Source organism: Gastrolobium bilobum, unplaced genomic scaffold, assembly GCF_033153095.1.
Source record: "Gastrolobium bilobum isolate Gb01-03AN ecotype WA unplaced genomic scaffold, APGP_CSIRO_Gbil_v1 utg3271, whole genome shotgun sequence".
Taxonomy (NCBI): domain Eukaryota; kingdom Viridiplantae; phylum Streptophyta; class Magnoliopsida; order Fabales; family Fabaceae; genus Gastrolobium; species Gastrolobium bilobum.
Window position 1 is genome coordinate 23,021 of NW_026895294.1, and position 21,594 is coordinate 44,614.

Here is a 21,594-nt window from a genome sequence, read left to right on the forward strand (position 1 = left end):
TTTGAGTGGCTGTATGCTACTACCTTTTTGGAGTGTTTGATATCTTTTAGTATTTCCGCATTTGCTGGATCATGATATTGATCCTTTATTTTGTATATGGCATGTATATGCTTTGTACATGTCTGTCACTTTGATGCATGTACATTTGGGTATTCAGGCATGTTATATGATGATGTATTATTCAGTTTATGATTTCTTATTGGATTGCATGCTGATTAGGATAGTGGCACGGAGCCATATTTTGCATGCGCCCATGGATGGGTATCTGATTATATTTGCATGATTGGTACTTCTGGATTAATATGCTGTATAAACTGTTTATCAGGAAATGTTTCTGAGTGGGATTGGAAAATCCCCAGTTGTCCGATTTATAGAGGAAACTCTGCCCGATTTTTGTTTACGCCGAGTAAGAATTAATTGGTACTACCTATACTAACAAGATGCATCTACTTTTCGGTAGCCCGAATCGGAAGAACTCCACAGTTAAGCGTGCTTGACTTGGAGCAATTCTGGGATGGGTGACCTCCTGGGAAGTTTTCCCGAGAAGTGTGCGAGTGAGGACAAAGCACATTGAAAAGTCTCATGTTAGTGTGTGGGGACAGTCATTGATTCTTGCAAGTTGTCAGGCGTTACAAGTGGTATCAGAGCAGGGCCTCTCTTCCAGTACGGTGTGGTTCGAGGACGAACCAGGCGAAAGCTGGTGGACATGTAACATCCCAAGAGCTGGCAAGGGCAGGGAGTAATCGCCGGTGCAAAAAGGCACGGACAATGAGCGGCTCATGCCAAATCTTGCAGCTTGGGGGTTCATGAATGAATCGAATCAACACCCGAAAGAGAGGGATTCCATAGACTGTGCTGGTATGGGACGGTACAGTTAGGAATGGCTTATAAGAATTAATTGGTACTACCTATACTAACAAGATGCATCTACTTTTCGATAGCCCGGTTCGGAAGAACTCCACAATTAAGCGTGCTTGACTTGGAGCAATTCTGGGATGGGTGACCTCCTGGGAAGTTTTCCCGAGAAGTGTGCGAGTGAGGACAAAGCACATTGAAAAGTCTCATGTTAGTGTGTGGGGACAGTCATTGATTCTTGCAAGTGGCCGGACGTTACAATCATTGTTTCGAAACTCGCTCTCTCTATCTTCTTTAATATAATTTACATAATTCTTTTGAATCACATTTCGAGTCAGAATTTGTTGAGGCGTAAGACGTGATTAAAAGTACAAGCATCCAAGAGATCGGTTTTCAAGGTGGTTATTTCACTGCAAACATCTAGAAAAGGAGGTTATGGATTGACTTGCAAGATAGGAATCAATTCCATTGTTACATTGCTTGATAGTTTGTAACCAAAGTTCATAGCTTTTTGGACCAGAGAAAGCTGGCTCTTTCTAGGGAAGCACTGCATCAATGGCTCTCCCCCTCCCTCATTTTACACACAAACCATCATCACCTCAGACTACAGTTCCTTCCCAACAAAAAGCCATTTTTTCTCTACAGGGATTGCTACCCCTCGCCAACACATTCACAAGACAAGGGTCTTCTAGTACATTCTTGTCATACCATATTGAATAGGCCCAACTTTCCTATGAGCAGTGGCCCCAGCAGCAGCACTAATTCCACTATATTGCGCCTTTGACTGCAGCAAGTTTGTTTCTATGGCTATTTGATCATCCTGTTCTAATTTGTTCACTCCTGCCCTTGTCATAAAAAAGGGGTTTGTATCAATATTAATAGCTATATCTGGTGCTATTTTGGCATTAACTCCACATTGCTGTGCATGTTTTGCTTGCAAAGGTGCACCCTTATCAGCTTCTGTTGCTGGCCTTTCTTGGCTTCCAGTGCTAGATCTTTGATAATAATATGCTGGAGGAACAGGTTGAGTAGGAAGCACAGAACCTCTGATAAAAGCCCTTTGATCATAAGAGTCCTTGACAACACCCCCATACTCATATGGAACAACTGGCCCAACAACTTTACCAGGTTTTGCTGAAAAGAAAAATGAGTATTAATTGTTGATCATGCACATAAACTTAACAGACAACAATGATAACACAAACCTAACGGAATTCTTTGAGGCCCCTGCAAAGACCTTGGCACTGGAATTTGTGTGTCTCTAGAGTTCTTACTGTATTCATCGCTTGTTTGACGGTTTTTGCTGGAAGCAATATTTGTCTGCTCTTTCGGGTGTACCGTATTCGAATGTACAACTGTTGACCTGTCAGTGATAAAAAATGTAAGAGTGATAATATCTGATCATGCTCTGTGCACCAATTTCGTTTTGCATCATTGATGTTACTATGACATTATTTGCTTTGTAATAAAATCCAATAAACTGAATTAGTGCGGACTTGCATAATGGTATTTGCTAAATAAATGTTAAAGGAAGAGAGAGAAACACGATCAATGGTGCACAGAGTTTTCCGGCTACTAAATCATAACAGTACAAAGATGGATCAATGGTGATAAAGGAAGAGAGAGATATAGAAAATCATAACCATTCAAAGGTGAATCAATTAATATAAGGAAATAAATAAACAAAACGACGTAGTTTTGTGGTAGACGAAATAAATATATCTCAAGCTGCTTGAGAAATATTTTTCTCATATATATATCTATTAAAAGCGGTAGACAATCAACAGGAAAATAAATTAAAATAAATAAATAAAAGGAATATAGGGAAAAAAAGTAAAAGAAAAACATATAAATAAATAAATAAGAGAAAAATATTGAAAGGAAAAATGAAATAAAAGAAAAGAATGAAAAAATGAAAGAAAGAGAAAGATAAAGAGGAAAAGGACTAGAAAGGGACCATCACATAGGCTTAAAAATGGATCTAATCCTCTGTCATTCTTATAGCTTTTCTCTAATCTGTCCTAAGACACACCATCCACCAATTTCTATTCCACCCCATTAAGTCTTGTTTTACTACCTTCCCCCAAGTAAGTTTCGGTCTACCTCTACCTCTCTTTGTATCAAATCAAGCTCTTGGTAACAAATTTTTGTTCTTACAAGAGCATCCAGATGCCTTCTCATAACATACATAAACCACCTCCATCTATGTTCTCTCATCTTTTCAGCCACTGGTACTACTCCTACCTTTCGTCGAATATCTTTATTTCTTATCCTATCCATCCTCGTATAATCACACATCCACCTTAACATCCGCATTTCCACTACTCTCATTTTATGCTCATGTTGCCTATGTGCTTGGCCAACATTCAACTCCATATAATATTGCAGGCCTTACTAAGGAAAATTTTGCGGTCACACAAAAACCCAAATGCACCACACCATTTCATCCACCCTGCTCTGATTCTATAATTTACATCATAATCAATCTTTCCAACTTTTTGCAAAATTGATCTCAGGTATCTAAAAGCATATTTCTTGAGTACCTCTTGTCCAAACAGATGCACGAAATCTTGATCTTTATCTCTTACCAGAGAATACTCACACTTCATATATTCAGTCTTGCTCTGGCTTAACGTAAATCCTTTTGACTCCAACGTGCTTTCCCCCACAATTCTAGTTTTCTATTAACACCAGCCTTGATCTCATCAATAAGCACAATATCATCTACAAAAAGCATACACCATGGCACTTCCTCTTGAATATCTTTTGTTAATTCATCCATAACTAAGGCAAAGAGATAAAGACTTAGAGCAGAACTTTCCGTGAATGAAAAATAAATTGATGTTCCATTACAAGCTTCACACATGTCGCAGCACCATCATACATATCCTTGATTGCGTCTACATACTTTGATGGTACTTTTTTCTTCTCAAGAATCCACCATAAAACTTTTCTTAGAACCCTATCGTATGCCTTCTCAAGATCTATAAACACCGTATGTAAGTCATTCTTCTTTTCTCGACATCTTTCCATTAATTGTCACATTAAGAAAATGGCTTTCATGGTACATCTTCCTGGCATAAACTCAAATTAATTTACAGAGACCTCGATCTCTTTCCTCATGCGATGTTCAGTAACTCTCTTCCACAACTTTATATTAGTGATTTTTATTATAGAACATTCAATCCTATGATTACTATCTCAGCTTAAGCAGCATGCAATAAAAAGTAACTATTTGTCCACAACAATTTCAAGTCAAAAAATGCCAGATGAAATCCAATGAGAAACTGATTATGAAATAGAATTACCTTGGAAGAGAAACGTGCTTTCTATCAAGTGGCATAACTGGACCATTTTTACCATTTTCCTCTAGATGAGCAAACTGTTTTCTGAATTGATCAACAGCACTGTACAGAAATGCACCAAAAAGAGTAAGGAGAAGATGATAAAGTTGAAAATCTGAATTGAAAATTAACAAAGGGACGAAGAAGATAACGTCATAAACAGTCAAAATGCAAACGCAATCAAGAAATCAAGAAACCTTGGATAAAGAAAGTTAGTTCTCTCTGTTCCATTCATGTAGTCTTTCAATAGTTGAGGATGATACTCTAGAATCTCACGGAAAATTAGCTCTCGAATTTCTTCCTTTGTGACTCTACGTCTTTCAAATTCAAACTCCATTTTTGTGATAGGCTGGCAGGATGGTTCCCTCTCAACTTTTGCCAGTCCCTTAAAGTAAGGATCAGCCAATGCCTGAAGACATCAAAACCTTTAAAAATCTCAAGCAAGAAAATCAAAACAACATATTTAATAGATTTCTATACAATGTTATTATATAACCTTTATTGTTCAAATGAAAAAGACAAGCTCAAGAAGTAGGTCAAGGATACAACTAATATACATTTCATTGCACATATATAAGCAAGAAAACACAATGTAACAAACCTCTTCAGCAGTAGGCCGGTCTTTTGGGTCAAAAGCCAGCAACCTTTCGAGCAGTCGCAGTGCTAAAGGGTCTGCATTGGGAAATTTATGTGCAAATGACACCGGTTGCTTTTTCCTCATGCTAGTTAGATATCTCCTTGCCTTATCATTGCGTACCTGCATCCAACACAAATAATTGTCACAGGCTGGTAACTTTTGGTTCAGAATTAAGATAAGCAATACAAATGGTTTTTCCTCAGTCGGGGAAAAGGTTTACCCGCGATATAGTATCCAATGGGGGAGTCCCAAGCAGATCTGTCATCAGATCCAACTGATGGACTACATTTTTTCCAGGAAAAAGTGGCTTTCCTGTTAGTACTTCAGCAAAGATGCAACCTATACTCCATATATCAATTGCTGGTGTATACTGCATCAAGAATTATGAATAAAATTACTACAAAAAGCGAATCTGAAAACCGGTACCATTATGACACGTCCCTTTGTAACCAAATAGAATAAAAAGTTTAGTTCAGCATGAATTATTTAACTAGAGCCAGTACATGCATAAATACACACGTTTAATCACAACAATGCTAAAACATTTTCCCAGAAGCTCCACAAGAAATGCAGCTCCATATTGACAATGCTTAATGAGTGAGTTCAATCTCAACAACCCTACAACATTTTAATGGACAAGTGTCACTGATACAATCAAATTAAAAGAGGACGCACGAGTACTAAATAACACTCATGTATTGGTATTTATCAGCAATAACCAAAAAAAGACATTACAAATGGAACACCATAGTGCTGCTATGGCTCAGTGTTTAAAGGAAAAATAATCGAGACACCCTCCTAATCTCCTAAGACAATCCAATCACAATGACCTCCTTGGTGCCTCCCTCCCCCCCCCCCCCCCCCCCCCATTCCTTCCTAATAATACCCCACTAACTCTAACTAACTTGCAACGCGCGGAACCTCCTCTCCCTCTAACAAATTATCTGACTCAGTAGTAACCAACTGATTGGAGGCATGCCAACGTTCCCTGCCTTTGTCTCTCACATACACCTTATTCAATCGGACCTTACGTAATTGGGCCCTGTCAATACCCCCCCCCCCCCCCCCAAAAAAAAAAAAAAAACAACAAGCACCTTGTCTCAAGGTGGAGGTCTGGAAATTGAGTATCCAAGGTAGTGAAACCCTCCCATGAATTTTCATATTCTGGTAAACCGTGCCATTTGACAAGAACCTTAACATTGCCTTGAGGACCCCGGCGCCAATCCAGAATGTCTGGAGGGATAACGTGTAGTGTAGTTCCCATTCAGCAGTCAGCATATCAGGCAACGGTTGGATAGTCTACACTGCAGGAAAAGCTTTCTTAAGCAATGACACATGAAAGACAGGGTGAATTTTACATCCATCCGGCAATGATAAGCGATAGGCAGCCACTCCAACCTTCTCCTCAACCCAAAAAGGCTCATTGACCCTAGAAGCCAAAGTCTTCAACCTATAAGGTTGAATCCGCAGGTAAACCAAATTCCCTACCTCAAATTTGGTGTCCCTTCGATGCTGATCAGCCTAGACCTTCATACGGTTTTGGGCTTTCTCCAAATTCGATTTCAATTCAGCCAAAATAGCTTCCCTCTCTGCCAGTAAGGATGACATTGCGTCTAACTTCAAAAAACTATTTTCCACTCTCAATAATTGTGAAGGATCAATACTGTAAAGAGCCTTGAACGGTGTCATTCCGGTCGACTCCTTGTACGTGGTATAATACCAAAACTCCGCCCAATGCAGCCACCTAGGCCAACTCTTTGGCTGCGGGCTGCAGAAACAACGGAGATAAATCTCCAACCCTCTATTCACCACCTCGGATTACCCATTGGATTGCGGGTGATACGCCGTACTGTAATACAGTTTAGTACCAGCAGACTTGAATAATTCAGACCAAAATTTGCTCAAAAATACCTTGTCCCTATCCGAAACCACCACTAAAGGAAACCCATGTGGTTGAACAATTTCCTTAACAAACAATTCAGCCACATCTTTTGCTGAACAAGGATGGGACAGCACCATAAAATGGGCATGTTTGTTAAGACGATCAACCACAACGAAAATGGTATCAACACCAAACGCTCTAGGCAAGCCACCAATGAAATCTGTAAAGAACCGTGGGATACACCACCCCAAAAGCTAGCTCAAAGGGTGGCAGTGCCCAAGGTCTCATAAACTCCACATTAGTTGCACATACAACCAATGTGGGACTATATATCTCAACACGCCCCCTCACACGAAAGTCCATTGGACTTGAAGAGTGGATGATGCAACAGGCCCAGCCTACTCGTGCTAAGAAATTCCACAAGAAAAAGTGGGCGGGCGGCGAGGCTCTGATACCAAGTAAAGAACCTTGGGATACACCGCCCCAAAAGCTAGCTCAAAGGTTCTTTACAAGGCCTTGGGCACTCCCACCCTTTGAGCTAGCATTTGGGGTGGTGTATCCCAAGGTTCTTTACAAAATCCATTGAAATTTCGGACCATACCTGCGTTGGGATGGGCAAGGGCTGCAGCAAACCCGCGAGTGATAGATTTTGGACCTTACTTTGTTGGCAAAAAGAACAAGCATTAACATATTGTTGATTGTTGAATGGATTTTCTCATTCCCTCCCAATAAACTACACCCATCACTTTTCTATAAGTCCTGGAAAATCTGGAATGGCCCCCAACATTGGATTCATGCAAGATTAAGGGAATAAATCTAGCGACTTTGGATAAAACCAGTCGATCCTTGTAGAACAGCCTACCTCCAACCAAATTAAACCCCACATGCGCTTCAGGATTCAATATTAATTCTTGTACAATATTGCGCAGTTTCGGATCCCCCTGTACCTCGCTTTCCACCTCCTCCAACTCTGGCGTTGCATCTGAGAAATCATAGACTATTGCATATTTCTAGAAAGAGCATCCGCTACGACATTCTCTTTTCCTGGCTGTTACTGAATTTCAAAGTCATATCCCAACAATTTAGATATCCAACATTGTTGTTGCTCTCCCAACACGCGCTGTTCCAATAAAAACCTGAGGCTTTTTTGATCAATTTTTACAATAAACTGTCTCCCTAGAAGATACGGTCGCCATTTCTTTACCGCGGATACAATGGCCATTAACTCCTTCTCGTAAACTGATTTGTTCAATGAATATTTGGAAAACCCTTGACTAATATATGCCGAAGGTCGACCATGTTGCATAAGCAATGCCCCAATACCTTTACCGGAAGCATCAATTACTACCGTAAAGGTTTTAGAAAAATCTGGTAATGCTAACACTGGCACGCTGACCATAGCATTTTTTAACAACTGAAATGCATCCTCCACTGCTTGATCCCACTTGAATCCTTCTTTTTTTAGCAAATTCGTCAAAGGTTGAGCTATCTTCCCATAATCTTTCATAAACTTGCAATGATAACCAATGAGGCCAAGAAACCCATGCAGCTCTCATAGTTTTAGGACTCGGCCAATTCACCATGGCCTTGATTTTGCTTGGATCTGCACTGACCCTGTCAGCAGTAATATAATGACCCAAGTATTCAATTCAGTTTTGCCCCAATCTACATTTTTTTTTGGTTACCATACAGACCTGTTCCTCCGTAAAGCTGTGAATATTTGTTTAAGGTGCCCAATGTGCTCCTCGGAACTCCTACTGTAAATTAAAATACCATTGAAAAACACCAAAGCAAACTTCCGCAAGAAAGGTTTCAATACCTCATTCATAAGCACATTAAATGTTGACGGTGCATTCGTGAGCCTAAATGGCATCACCAAGTATTCATAATGACCCTCATGCGTTTGGAATGCCGTTTTAGGAATGTCCTCTTCCTTCATACGAATTTGATGATAACCGGACTTTAAATCCAGTTTACTAAACACAGTTGATCCCCCATGCTCATCGAGCAACTCCTCAACAACTAGTATTGGGAATTTATCTACGACAGTTATTTTATTCACGGTCCTATAATCAACACAAACTCTCAAACTCCAATCTTTCTTTTTAACCAAAATGATCGGACTGGAATGGGGCCTAATACTTGGTCTGATAAATACGTCACTCATCAATTCAATAACCAACTTCTCAATATCAGTTTTATGGTAATGAATATACCTGTATAGGAGACAATTAGGCACTTGACTTCCTGGTTTCAAGGTGATGGTGTGATCCCTGGTTCGCTGAGGAGGCATCCCTTTAGGTACCAAAACCAAATCTGCAAACTAATCAAGTAACTCTGCCAGCTCCCTCCAATCTTTAGGAAAAATAGCATCCTCAATCCCTTCTTTCGGATTTGTCTCTTCTTTTTCCACATAGTAGTACCCTTGGCCTGACTGCAAAAGAGCTTTGGACATGGATTTTAGAGAAGAAATTGTTCTGGATAAGGAAGGGTCACCTTTGATGAAGGTCTCATTGCCTTGTGTCCAATATCTGAGAGTCATCTCTTGGAAGTTAGCTCGAATTTCACCTAACTCCTTCAACCAATCCAGTCCCAAAACAATATCAGCCCCTCTCAATTCGAAATTATATAAATCTTGCACAATCTCATGGTTCTGAATCACAACCTTAACCTTCCTACACACTCCACTACATTCAACCTTGTGCTCGTCCCCCACTTCAACACGGAATAAGGGAGTCTGCTCCACCTTTAATCCCAGAAGCAGGGCCACCTTCGCCTTCACAAAATTATTGGACGCACCACAATCAATTAACACCTCAAGCCTTTTTCCTTCCACCACATCCCAAACCTTCATCGATTGATTTGACGTGAGACCCATCATGCTCTGCAAGGTCAATTGTAAGGCTCGCTCCATGTCCTCGCAAATTTTTTCCAACAGCTTTCGCTATCACCTTATCGTCGTCGTCGTCGTCTCCTTCGTCCATAATCAGTAGGTGAAGTTGTTTTACTGCACACCTATGTTCCGGGTTCCATTTTTCTTCGCATTGAAAACACAACCCTTTATTCCTTCGATCTATCATTTCCGCGTTGAAAAGACGTCGGAAACTACTCTTGACTGTCCTCCTTACAGTTTGTTGATGAGCTTCCCTGCGTCACCACCCCTGTTCCGCCTCGATTTAGGGCATTAGGTTTTAGGTTATCAGCGCTGAGTCCATAGTGTTAGAAGTAGCTGGGTTATTTTTGCTGACTCTCCCTTTAGGTAAGCTGTATTGTTAATGAAAAGACGTCGGAAAAGACGTCTTTTCCGCGTTGAAAAGACGTCGGAAACTACTCTTAATTGTCCTCCTTACAGTTTGTTGATGAGCTTCCCTGCGTCACCACCCCTGTTCCGCCTCGATTTAGGGCATTAGGTTTTAGGTTATCAACGTTGCTGGCTCAACCTGAGTCCATAGTGTTAGAAGTAGCTGGGTTATTTTTGCTGACTCTCCCTTTAGGTAAGAGGTATTGTTAATGAACCTTTGTGGCCCACTAAATGTTTTAGGCCCAAAATACCCCACCCCTTCTTCAGCCCAAGCTAAATTTCGCTGATCAATCTCTTGGGCTAGCCTCATCATCAATGCTAAATCCAGCCCAGGAGTCATCAGGATTTCTTGTCTGATACTGGGTTTTAGACCACTACGCCATGCGCCCTTCAATATCTCTTCATCTGCATATCGCATGGCGCCCACCACCACTTCGAATTCACCCCGAAACTCCGTCACCGAGCCAGTTTGCTTCAACGAGTAAAGCGGACCATAGGGGTTATCTAGCAACTCAGGCTAAAATCGACACAAGATCTCTCGCTGGAAATGCACCCATGTCGCCATTGGTTTATCTAGCTCCCACCAACTGTACCAATTAAGCGCTTCTCCTTCAAGTACCAACATCACTGCCGGAACCTTACCGTTTTCCCCAATTTCGTTCACTTGAAAATATCGTTCCACCTTGCTAAGCCACGCATAAGCGTTTCCCCTGAGAAAATTGGGATGTCCAATTTTTTGACCCTCCAGTCACCGTAATTTGTCCCTCTGTGACTTCCATGAGAACCCTCCGAACTATTTCTCCTTCGATACCCGCCCCCATGGTTTCGCTCATTCTGGAACTCATTAGATTGGAGCTGCTCAATTCCCGCTCCAAGTTCCCTTAATTGTCGGATGATTTTGGCTTGATTCGCATCACTGGCATCCATCCTTCGCAATAGTTCATCCCGAGCTTGCTCACTGCGACGTAACCTCTCTTCCATTCCTTCCATGCTTCTCGTCCACACCTTAACCCAGCTCCCAGGCAGAGCTTTGGTACCAAATTGATACAATCAAATTAAAAGAGAATGCACAATGTATTGAATAACACTCGTGTATTGGTATTTATCAGTAATAACCAGAAAAAGGCATTACAAATGGATCACCATAGTGTTGCTATGGCTCATTATTTAAAGGAAAAATAACAACAAAAAGCTAACACCAGGGACCTCCGAGACACCCTGCTAATCTCCTAAGACAATCCAATCACAATGACCTCCTTGGTGCCTCCCTCCTTCCCCCCATTCCTTCCTAATAATACCCCACTAACTCTAAGTAACTTGCAACGCACAAAACCTCCTCTCCCTCTAACAAATTATCTTATCAGCAGTAACCAACTGATTGGAAGCATGCCAACGTTTCCTGCCTTTGTCTCTCACATAGACCTTATTCAATTGGGCCTTACATAATTGGGCCCCGACACCCAGTGGAATGTGATGAAAAACAACTAGATAAATGTCTCTACTTATATCTACAAGTAATTTGCTTCCACAAACAAGGTACACTATGCATAACATCAAACTTTCCATTGTTAACAACTATGAATCAAAGACTATTGATGCAGAAAAACCACCAGTATAGACAAGCATAAGCAATAAACTTCTCATAGACTTCATAATTCAATACCAAACACTAAGGTAATCAATGTATCACGCATTATCTTGCCTAAGATAATGGTCTTGCAGTCAATACCAAAGTGTTAGCTCAGTGGCAGATACAAAAATAACAGAAACATATATAACTAGTATATTAATAACAAATAACAGATTGGTCTCGATCCTTAGGTCATTTAGTTAGCTGATAGACGGAAAAGAAGATAACAGAATGAATGTTGATATTAAATTTGAAAAAAGGTATGGTAAGTCAAGATTATGCATATTTATGTTGTCTCTCACATTAACAGTGTCCAAAAGAATCTAGAAAAGCCATACCTTCGAGTAAAATGATCCGCATAGCTCTGGAGCTCTATACCACCTTGTAGCAACATAATCCTACAAATGCATGCATTAAACAAGCAAGAAACATCAGTCCCTAATTTCCAAAATTATATGAGAAAGTTTTAACGAATAATATAATAACAAGAAGAAGAAAAGCTTGAAAAAAAAAAGTAGAAAGGAAACAAACAATGGAAATGTTAAGAAGGAATACCGTCCAAAATATAGTTGTTGGTGTGTCACTGAAGGCAACTCTAGCCAACCCAAAATCACAGATTTTAAGTTTACAGTTTGCATTTGCCAGTATATTTTTTGGCTTCAAATCTCGATGATAAACATTTGCTGCATTGTACAGCTAAGAATTAGATGAGCAATATTGACATCAACGCCAGCAAACTCATATTACAGAACAGACAAGACCAAGTAAAAAAGGACATAGGAAGGGCGAAAAATTCAGACAAAAAGTATGCAATTTTCAGATGATGCATGGGAGAAGTGAAAAATAATAGAAACAAAAGCAACAGTCAAAAGAAGATAATGTACACAATCCTGACATCATTATTGAGAGGAATGCTGAAAAAATATTCAGTTTCACGTACACCCCATGAAAGTGAAAAACACATGTAATAGCCATTAGCCATGCAATGTGCATTTATATATAACAGTAACTGAAATATAATGCCTATTACCAGTGTGAATATACTTCAGTGCCCGAAGTAATTGATAAAGAAAAAACTGATAGTGCTCTTTTGTTAAGTCATCATTGGCTTTAATGACTTGATGAAGATCAGACTCCATTAGCTCAAAAACAACATAAATATCTTTGAAGTCCTTCCTAGAAGGAGGCAGCATAATGTGTTTTATTTCAACAATATCAGGATGTCGTAGAAGTCTCAGCAGTTTTATCTCACGGAGAATACGTGCAGCATCAGATATATGCTCAAAGATGTCATGAATCTTCTTAATTGCCACTTTTTCACCAGTATGAGTGTCAATGGCTGAACAGACAACACCATAACTTCCTTTGCCAATGACTTCTTGAATCTTGTACCGGTTGGCATCACCATATTCAGAGAAAAAATCCATCTCTGTTGAACTCTGTAGCAGAGATATAAAGTTATTCCACATAGCAAAATCAGGCAAGTTCAAATTTGAAAGATCGAAAACATTCAGAAATCAACCCAAAGCAACAAAGGAAAAGCAAATTTTCAATATAGATAGAAATTTAAAAAAAAAATTTGCAGCATTACAGAGAAATTAATTTCTATTGCACATATTTCAGAAATCAGAACTCATCAATAAAAATAAGAGGCACGTTATATTGCCTACCAATTTAATCTTCCAACCTTTAGTATCATTTTTGTACCGTTGGATGGTATCTAAATTAATAGCTTCTAAGCACACTGGATCCCACTTCTTGAAGAGAGAAAAAAGAGAAGAGACATACAAAACAGAGAGAAAGAAGTGGTATTGAGTGTGCTTGGAAGCCATTGATTCAGATAACATCCAATGGTGCAAAAGTGATAGTAAAGGTAGGAAAATTAAATTGGTAGACAATATAACCTAAACTTAAAAATAATAGACATAATATAAATTAGTGTGTTTGCTTCAAATTCACATCATTGAATTATCAAAATATCAGAGAGTCACAATCTCAAAGAAAGAGGAGCTAGATTATATTCACAGGAATATGATCATTTCCCCATTGATTAGAATGACACAAGCAAACTAACAAATAACAAACATAATAAGCCACTATGGCTAGCCTAGTGGTGAGGGGGGTTGGGTAGTGGGTAGTAGGTGTTGTGTTCGATTCCCATTGTATTCAAATAAAAATAAAAAACATAAAAGACACACAATGCATCTATGCAACCACTCACTCCATATCACATAAGAATACCATTAAAAGGAGAAATTTTAGCATTTAGTACCAATAAATATATCTCAATTCTTTTCACACTCCAATATCAAACACATCAGGCTAATTTAATTACCATTTCTTCTCATTCCACTCAGTCTAATTTATATCGAAACAAATTGAGATTTTCTTATCTCTTTTCAACTCAACAGCAATATACAAATTATTTTGGAGGGATAAGCACTTATATAATGCAATATTTTCCCACCTATTTTGAAGCCATATACAATTTATTATACATAAAATCCATTATTCAAAAATAAATAAATAAACATTCATATATATGTAAAAGGAGTCACTCCAAGAGAAAGTGTCAAAAGGGACACAGACAAAATATAGAACAGGAATTGCAAGAAGACAAAGGCATGGCAAACTGGAAGGGCGATAAATTTGTCAAAACAATACAAAATAAACAGTAGGCAGATTCCGATCTGATGGAAAAAAAAACCTGTGAGCATTTAAAACAGGAAAGCCATCTAGTATTGAGACAAATTGCACAAAGCACAACTCAACAGGTGTAGAAAGAGAAAATCTAAAGGGTGCGGTTGAAAGAATAACCCCAAGAAAGCCACCTAATCAGTTCAAAAAGAACCATGTAAATTTCATCAGTTAAAAAATCTTGAAAAAGATCTTGCCAACCATGCCCGTTATTCTCCATGTGTAACAGAAACATGAGAGAGAGAGAGAGAGAGAGAGAGAGAGAAACCAAATCATTGATGGACTAGCTATCGGGAGAACAAGCAAAACCGAAAATGTTACAGTCTCAGCTAACAAGACACCATTGAAAATTCTCAGCACCCATCATTCACCAACACAAGCATGATCTTATTACTCTGTTTAATTTTCCTAGTCATCATTCACAAAACATGTAAAGAAGAAGAAGAAGAAAAAAAAAAGAGCAATGATTTTTCCCAATCACAATTGTACAATTCCAAATAGGATGAACAAAAGATCCACCTTTTTCTTATGATCTTGCTGCATTATCTGCTGACACCCACAAATTCTCCAAAATTTCCCTATGGGGTGAAGATCAAGCACAAACTGAACAAAACCCAGGTCTCAAATTTTCCCACAAAAAAACAAAGACAAAACTTTCACCTTACTTCAGCCACATTTGCCCCAACTACCCCTGCTCCTTATCAATAACCCCCAACAATCCCAGTTTATCCTCCTCTTCCCCAAACCCTTCACCAAACATAGAATCCAAATGAGATCACACATACACCTTCCCTTCCAATCCAAACAACAACAACACCAAACTGCAAAAGCAGTCACCACCCACAATCATATAGTGACTCAGCTCCAACCCAGTTACGAAACCACCCTCATTTTCACAACCCCACCAAAGATCCAAGCTCTGAAAAAAATACGCTTTAGCTTGCTTCAACAGAAAAACCACGAGATACCCACGATTTGTTGCAGCTGAAAAAAGCTAAATGAGAACAACAGTAGCAAAGATGAAGAACGTGGAGTGCACAAGATCTGCGTACACCGACAAAGAGAGAGAAAGAGAGAAAGATAGAGAGAGAAACAGAGAGAGAGAGAGAGAGAGAGATACGTGAAAAAAATTTAGAGCTTTGAGGCTTAAATCTAGTTAGAGCCTTCGTGTATCTTATCCGTAACGTATCGAGATACATACATATACGGATATGGTATTGTTATACGAAATTGGCGTATTTGTCATTTTGGAAAAAGATAAAGGGTATTTTTGTAAAAGAAGTGACTCACAAGATTGATTCTCTTCCGTTTCTAAAATTACCTGTCCCCTATGTGAGTTACAGATGTCATGTGGGACAGAGCTTTCTGACACGTGGCAAGCTTCTAGAAGCTTGAGATAGTAGTTGGAGGGTCCACGTGGCAGTGCCACATTGTTGGAGTAATTGTTTAAGTGTAATGCTATGATCAACTTATTATTTGATTTGTCTGTATGCAAAGTGTTAGGATTGGGATGTGGTGCCATTAGACTTTGCATTATGTCCTCAGTTTTTTATTTTTCATTTTTTTGAAATTTTGGTATAAAGGCTAATAAAGCATAATGTTCTCCACTGATGTAAAAGTTTGTTGGCATATATTTTATCTTTTACAAGCTTCTTATAAATTTTGATTGGACTTATTTGAATTATTTAAAAAAGTTAAAATGAAATTAAAGTGTTATTTAATAACTTTTGTTAGAATCTCTAAAAATAATTTGAGATGATATAGTCAATGTAAATGTTATTATTATTTGTATTAGAATCTCTAAAAGCGATCAATATTATTTTACATGTATTATTATGAATAAAAGGATGAAAAAGGATATTCAATATTATAAGGTGTACCACGCACATTTCACTTTCAAATCAGCTTTCACTCACTATATCATGCATATGGTTTTGGCTAAGTGCCTTTCGAGTCATTTGTTGGCCTTCAAATCAATCAGACTTTGTACTTAATGCAAACTATGTTGTAGAAAACTTGTGTGCGGTTGCTTTTCATGAGTATAAAGCCCATTAAAAGATGAAAACAAAGGACAACAATTTGTAAAGAAAAATAAAGAAGGGATTGTTCATTAAGAAGTCTACTGTTTTTTATTTGAAGTAGAGGATTACAAGTCAGCACACATTTTGAAAGGTTTAAACGAAGAAAAGAGTTCATGCAGACAATTAATTTTTTATTTTTAACCGAGACCGTATTTTGTCTTTTAGATCCTTTCATTTCAATAAATCTAATGAATGAACTAATTGTGCTGTTACGCACGTCGAAGTCTGGTATCTTAAGAGGGATAGCTAGTATGCCAAATCCAAATAGCAAACTCTTCATATGTGTTTGCCCGATATAGAGGTTGAGTTTGAGCTTCTATAAAGTAGGTTTAAGGGTGATGGCAATAAAAAAAACCTCCTCCGCGCTTCGGTAAAACGATGGGGTAATGTATCTAGAAGATTTCAATGCTCAAATCAATAAAAATAATGAGTACTATCATGTTTAAGGTAAGATAAACACCTATGTCGTTTTTTCAGTGAGGATGAAAACCTTATTTATATATGAGAGATGCCCAAAAGTTTCAAAGAATCTAAAGTTTCTCTATTAGTAAATAGTATATCAAGAACACAAGGCATAAGAGAATGTAAAAAGAAAAAGACACTTCCACAAATCATATAAAGTATGTGTATAATTTGATATAATGTTATTCAAAAATTTATATTGGAACATATCTATAAAAAAATTTAAGCAAACATAAAAGAGTGACGATTTATAGTATCAAATCTTTGGGTACATTACATATATTATCAACAACTCCTAAATTATACCACAGTATCTCCCAATAGATATGTTAAGGATATTTGAAATATTTCTTTTTGAATCAATTGGATATACATTTGTTATGTTATAATTTTAAATACCCATTTTCAAATATTTGTAATATTTCAAAAGCTCATATAGCTAATGTCATTTACTCGAAAAGAAAATTATGGAATAAGGTCATAAATATTAAATAGTTCTTTTCTACATTCTCACTTTTTTTTTTCATAAATATGCATATGTTTGAAGTTATTCTCCTTAAATATAAGTTAAGAAAATTGTTATCACACGTTGAAGACTTTCACCAAAGTTACTTATAACTAAGGAAAATTAATAACAACTTAACAAGGGCATTCGAAAGTAATATTTAATGCAAAAAAAATAAAATTATAATTATTAAAAAAAAAAGAAAAAATAATTAGAAAAATTGACCATTTAATTTTATTTAATAGTTGTTGACAACAAATATAAAAGTATTGATCACTAATTGTGGATCTCTCAAATATGAGTGATAACATTTAACGTTCCAATCACGCGGCGGATATTATCAAACAATTAAAAATGAGGAGCAATTGTTAGAAACAAATATTAAAATTTCATTTAATAAAAAAAGTATAATGTTAGACCATTCAAAGATAAATCATGACCATTATTCAACGATTATTAATTTATTATTGATCAATAACAAATATTAAATATTCTACCACTTAATGATATTATTCATTATTAATAGCGTGATGATAATTGTTATGGAATATTTACATATCCTAACCACCTACCCAAGGATCCCTTAAAAAATAATTCTCCAATTATTCTAACAATATAAAACAGTAAGGCAGCTAAGGATAGAGTCTCTATCCCAACAGAAAGGAAGTTAAATCATACTACAACTGGGAGATCTACACAAGCCCAAGAGGTAACCCTTATAAATAAGAGGTTAAAGACCCCAGGTATACAGTCTGAACTCATTTACTACTTCTGCCCACACTGTGCACACACCCACGTCTCGGCTATAAGCCTATTGCTTGTGCGCAGTGATGGGGATATTGGCTATAAGCCAACCAAGATATCCATCCATAGGATATCTCTGAGCGCATACCCTTGAGGTATCATTATACGGTTTAATAGAACCGAACAATAATATTCTACAAAATTATTTTTTCTGCATTTTCAGTCTGAAAAACATAAATGATTAAGAATCACCTTTTATAAAATTAATTTTTTTTTGTATTTCAAAAAATAAACCAATAGTTCATGAATAAAAATTAAAAAAAAAATAGTTTTTATACCTGTACACATAAATAAAAAAATCACTTTTCTTTACAAATAAGCCGAAGAATAAAATGATCATCATACACAGTGTTCTAGACCCATCTTATGGGCTCATAGCTTTTAGAAACAACAACTAAAGATAGGTAGCAAAGTTAAAGAGATAAGAGAGAGAATCTCATATCCTATGACTAAGAGATAAGTGTTGGGGTGGTTCCTCCATTAATGTTTGCATGCATCATATTATTGGTGCAAGGCTCAATGTCTGCCCAACAACCTCAACAACCATAACGATTGAAGATTCTGGAAGAAGGTGGATGGTTTCCCTTACCTTATAAATACACTTGAAGACCATTGTAATTAAAGGTTAGAGATTTTGAAACTTAGAGCTTAGAATTTGAGAATACCTTTAGGGGTCGTTTGGTAGCGGACTTTTCAAAAAACACCTAGGCAAATTAGATAGGGAATGGAAGATGTCAACGTTTGGTAGGAGATTCTGAAAAATTATGCTAGCAAAATGGTATACCCAGGCAACATATATCATGTGAAAAACTCGGTTGATTTCACTGTTCTTAATACCTGCATCGTCGGTGGTAATCAACGGGTGCCTGGGAAAGGAAAAAATGAGCACCAAAATATTGTCGAAATTGACCCTTCTTTACTGTTGAACGTCTGCAGGAAGAAGTTTTTTTAGCTGAAATCACACATCATCGTCGAATGGGGTTGCCAAGTGATAATGCATGTGCTTAATACTCAGTATTTATGTCTCGTATGGTTCCCAATCGAAGCATCACTGACACCCACCCACTTTTGTCTCTGACATATGGCAATTTGTGATGTTACAGAAAAAGAGTGATGTTATCCGGCAAGTATACCGTTTCGCATAAGTAGTAAAGTAGTAAGAAAGATCGTCTCCTCAGGGATTGAAAACCAAGTACTAAAATAATCAGTCACTTTAAGTTGAAAAACTTGATCTCTTGTTGGGAAAATTAAATTGAATCTTAGTAACCATAAAAGTAAAGACTTATTTTTGAGTTTTTGTATTTTGAAGAATGAAAAGAAGAATAATAATGGAGTTGGTTTTGAAAATATGAGAAAGAATTGCAGTTAGGGAACACTCTCCCTATGATCCCCACTTATTATTTTGGATTGATACAAAATACTTATTTATATAATTTCTCAGATAATTATGATCTCAATATATTAATAATTAAATCCCAATCCCTTGGTAACTTAACCCTTTAACCTCACTTAGAATCCTAATCCCTTAGTAACCCCTCATGAGAATTAAGCAATGAACACAATAATTCCAACATCTGCAATTAAATATAGATCTATCCCTAGTATGCATACCAATAGTTATCTTATCTCCTTTCAAGATCAGAAACCCCAATATCCCTATTTAAGGTTCTAACCCTCAAACTATTTTCAACTATCAAATTGATCAGGTTTAATAAAGAAAATATCAAATACGCACAAGGTAAGATAAAGAAATTTATATAAACGAGTAAAATAATTTAAATCAATCCGTCATAACAAGGGTTCACATAGGGTTTGTGACCCTAACTACAATAAAAGAACTTAGCCAGACATAATCATATCTGACATAAACAAATATTCAAAAGAAAGCATAAAAACTATAATTACTGGAAAGAATGGAGAAGAATTCTTGATCTTCAGTCCTCTACTGCTTGCTCCGAGTTGTGAATTGGTTGCTTTGTTGTGCTCCCAATCTCCTTATTTATAACCACCGGCATTGAGCCCATCCAAGAGTTTGTATTTGATTTAAACTTTGTTTCCTTTTTTTTCATGTAACAACCTTGGAGATTTGATTGATAAATTAGAATTTCAAATCTTGATTCAATCTTACCACAAATCATCTAATCTTATCTCTAATTTGGATAGAGATCTCATTGCTGAATCAAAAACTTGATTTTTAAATCTTTTTCTTTTCCAAAAGTGCCCCGTTGCAAAACACGGGGTCTGAGAATTCGCAAATTGACGCTCTCAGCGTCAAATTCACGCTTCAAGCGTGAACGCTTCTGTCTGAAAAATTCCTTCCACGCTGCCAGCGTGAGATCCACGCTTTGAGCGTGGATTTTGATTTTGCAAAATCCTCGTTTTGCTCCAGTTTGTTTGCTTTTTCCTACAAAATTAGCATAAAATCAGTATTCAATCCTTGATTAAGATTTTGACAAATTAACAGTGATTCTTGCTCTTTTTCTCAAGATTTCATCAACATTCTTTCTCTTTTTGGCTCAGATTTCCTTATATGCTAGGCGCATATCAAAGAGCTTCACACGAAGTATAGACAAAAAGATGACATAGAGAAACAGATTAGACATGCTTGGGACCAACGAAGGGAGGGGTCAAGAATAGATGATTCCATTCCTGAAGAGAGAGACAATAAACATGTTCTTTATTTGCCTGGAGGAGGATCAAAGGGCATGCAAAGCTAGCTTGCCTGCAAGCGAAGAACAAAAGCAAAAGGCAAAAGAAGAGAAGATGAAATTATACAACCCCAACGATATACTGAGTCATAGTCAGGGGTTTATGTACATATTTTTAGTTTCAAAATTTACAATACCCATTTTGGTAATTTACACAAATTATCCCATCAATATTTTACTTTCTACTAAACATGGATTTTGAAAACTTACTTAATTTACCCGATAATATTTCGTCCTACCAAACAACTTTTTATCAATTTTACCAGTAAATTTCTTTACCCATTATTTCCCTAATAATTGTATTTACCTGGTTAATAAAATTTTCTCCTCTACCAAACGCCCCCTTAGAGAGAAGTTTGAGTGTGACCTTTTTAGACATTTGAGATTATCACCATTCTTGGTGAAGTTTAATTGTACCTCTAGTCTAACTAGGGAAGCTTAACTCTTTGTAATCTTTCTTTTCTACATAGTGAAAGATTTTTTGGACTAGTGTCCTACAGTTTCTACTCCTCTATCTTAAGGGAGGTTTTCCATGTTAAAATTTGGTTGTGTCTCTCTATCTCTCTCTTTCTGCATTTCTCATTCTCTGCTACGTGTTGGCCGACCTATTGACTTCATACCAACCTGATAGTGCCAAGCTCCGAGCTCGACTTGCTGACTTGCAAATTCGCTTCTACATTAGAGACAA

At 37.3% G+C, this 21,594-nt stretch overlaps 1 protein-coding gene across 3 annotated transcripts; it reads right to left on the reverse strand.

Moving 5' to 3' along the window:
- Positions 1–1,246: 1,246 nt before the first annotated feature.
- Positions 1,247–15,395, reverse strand: LOC133304832 (mitogen-activated protein kinase 20-like). Of its 3 annotated transcripts, none has more exons than XM_061504908.1 (10): positions 15,007–15,395; positions 12,680–13,088; positions 12,205–12,332; positions 11,988–12,047; positions 5,057–5,206; positions 4,801–4,956; positions 4,397–4,608; positions 4,164–4,262; positions 2,061–2,218; positions 1,247–1,989 (listed from the first exon to the last, which is right to left on the reverse strand). In XM_061504908.1, exons 2-10 carry the CDS (start codon positions 13,074–13,076, stop codon positions 1,544–1,546), a joined length of 1,806 nt encoding a protein of 601 aa, XP_061360892.1. In that variant the 5' UTR covers positions 13,077–13,088; positions 15,007–15,395; the 3' UTR covers positions 1,247–1,543. The 3 variants fall into 3 exon arrangements, with proteins under 3 accessions (XP_061360892.1, XP_061360881.1, XP_061360886.1); XM_061504897.1 differs by having other exon boundaries at positions 14,866–15,395; XM_061504902.1 differs by having other exon boundaries at positions 2,055–2,218; positions 14,866–15,395.
- Positions 15,396–21,594: the final 6,199 nt, after the last annotated feature.

Excerpts from the sequence above, each read along its gene's own strand:
- LOC133304832 (XM_061504902.1), bottom strand. The coding sequence starts at position 14,889 with ATGCAGCAAGATCATAAGAAAAAG. Across the intron at positions 5,207-11,987 it reads GCGGATCATTTTACTCGAAG|TATACACCAGCAATTGATAT; the intron begins GTATGGCTTTTC and ends TTCTTGATGCAG. Across the intron at positions 4,609-4,800 it reads ACCGGCCTACTGCTGAAGAG|GCATTGGCTGATCCTTACTT; the intron begins GTTTGTTACATT and ends TGATGTCTTCAG.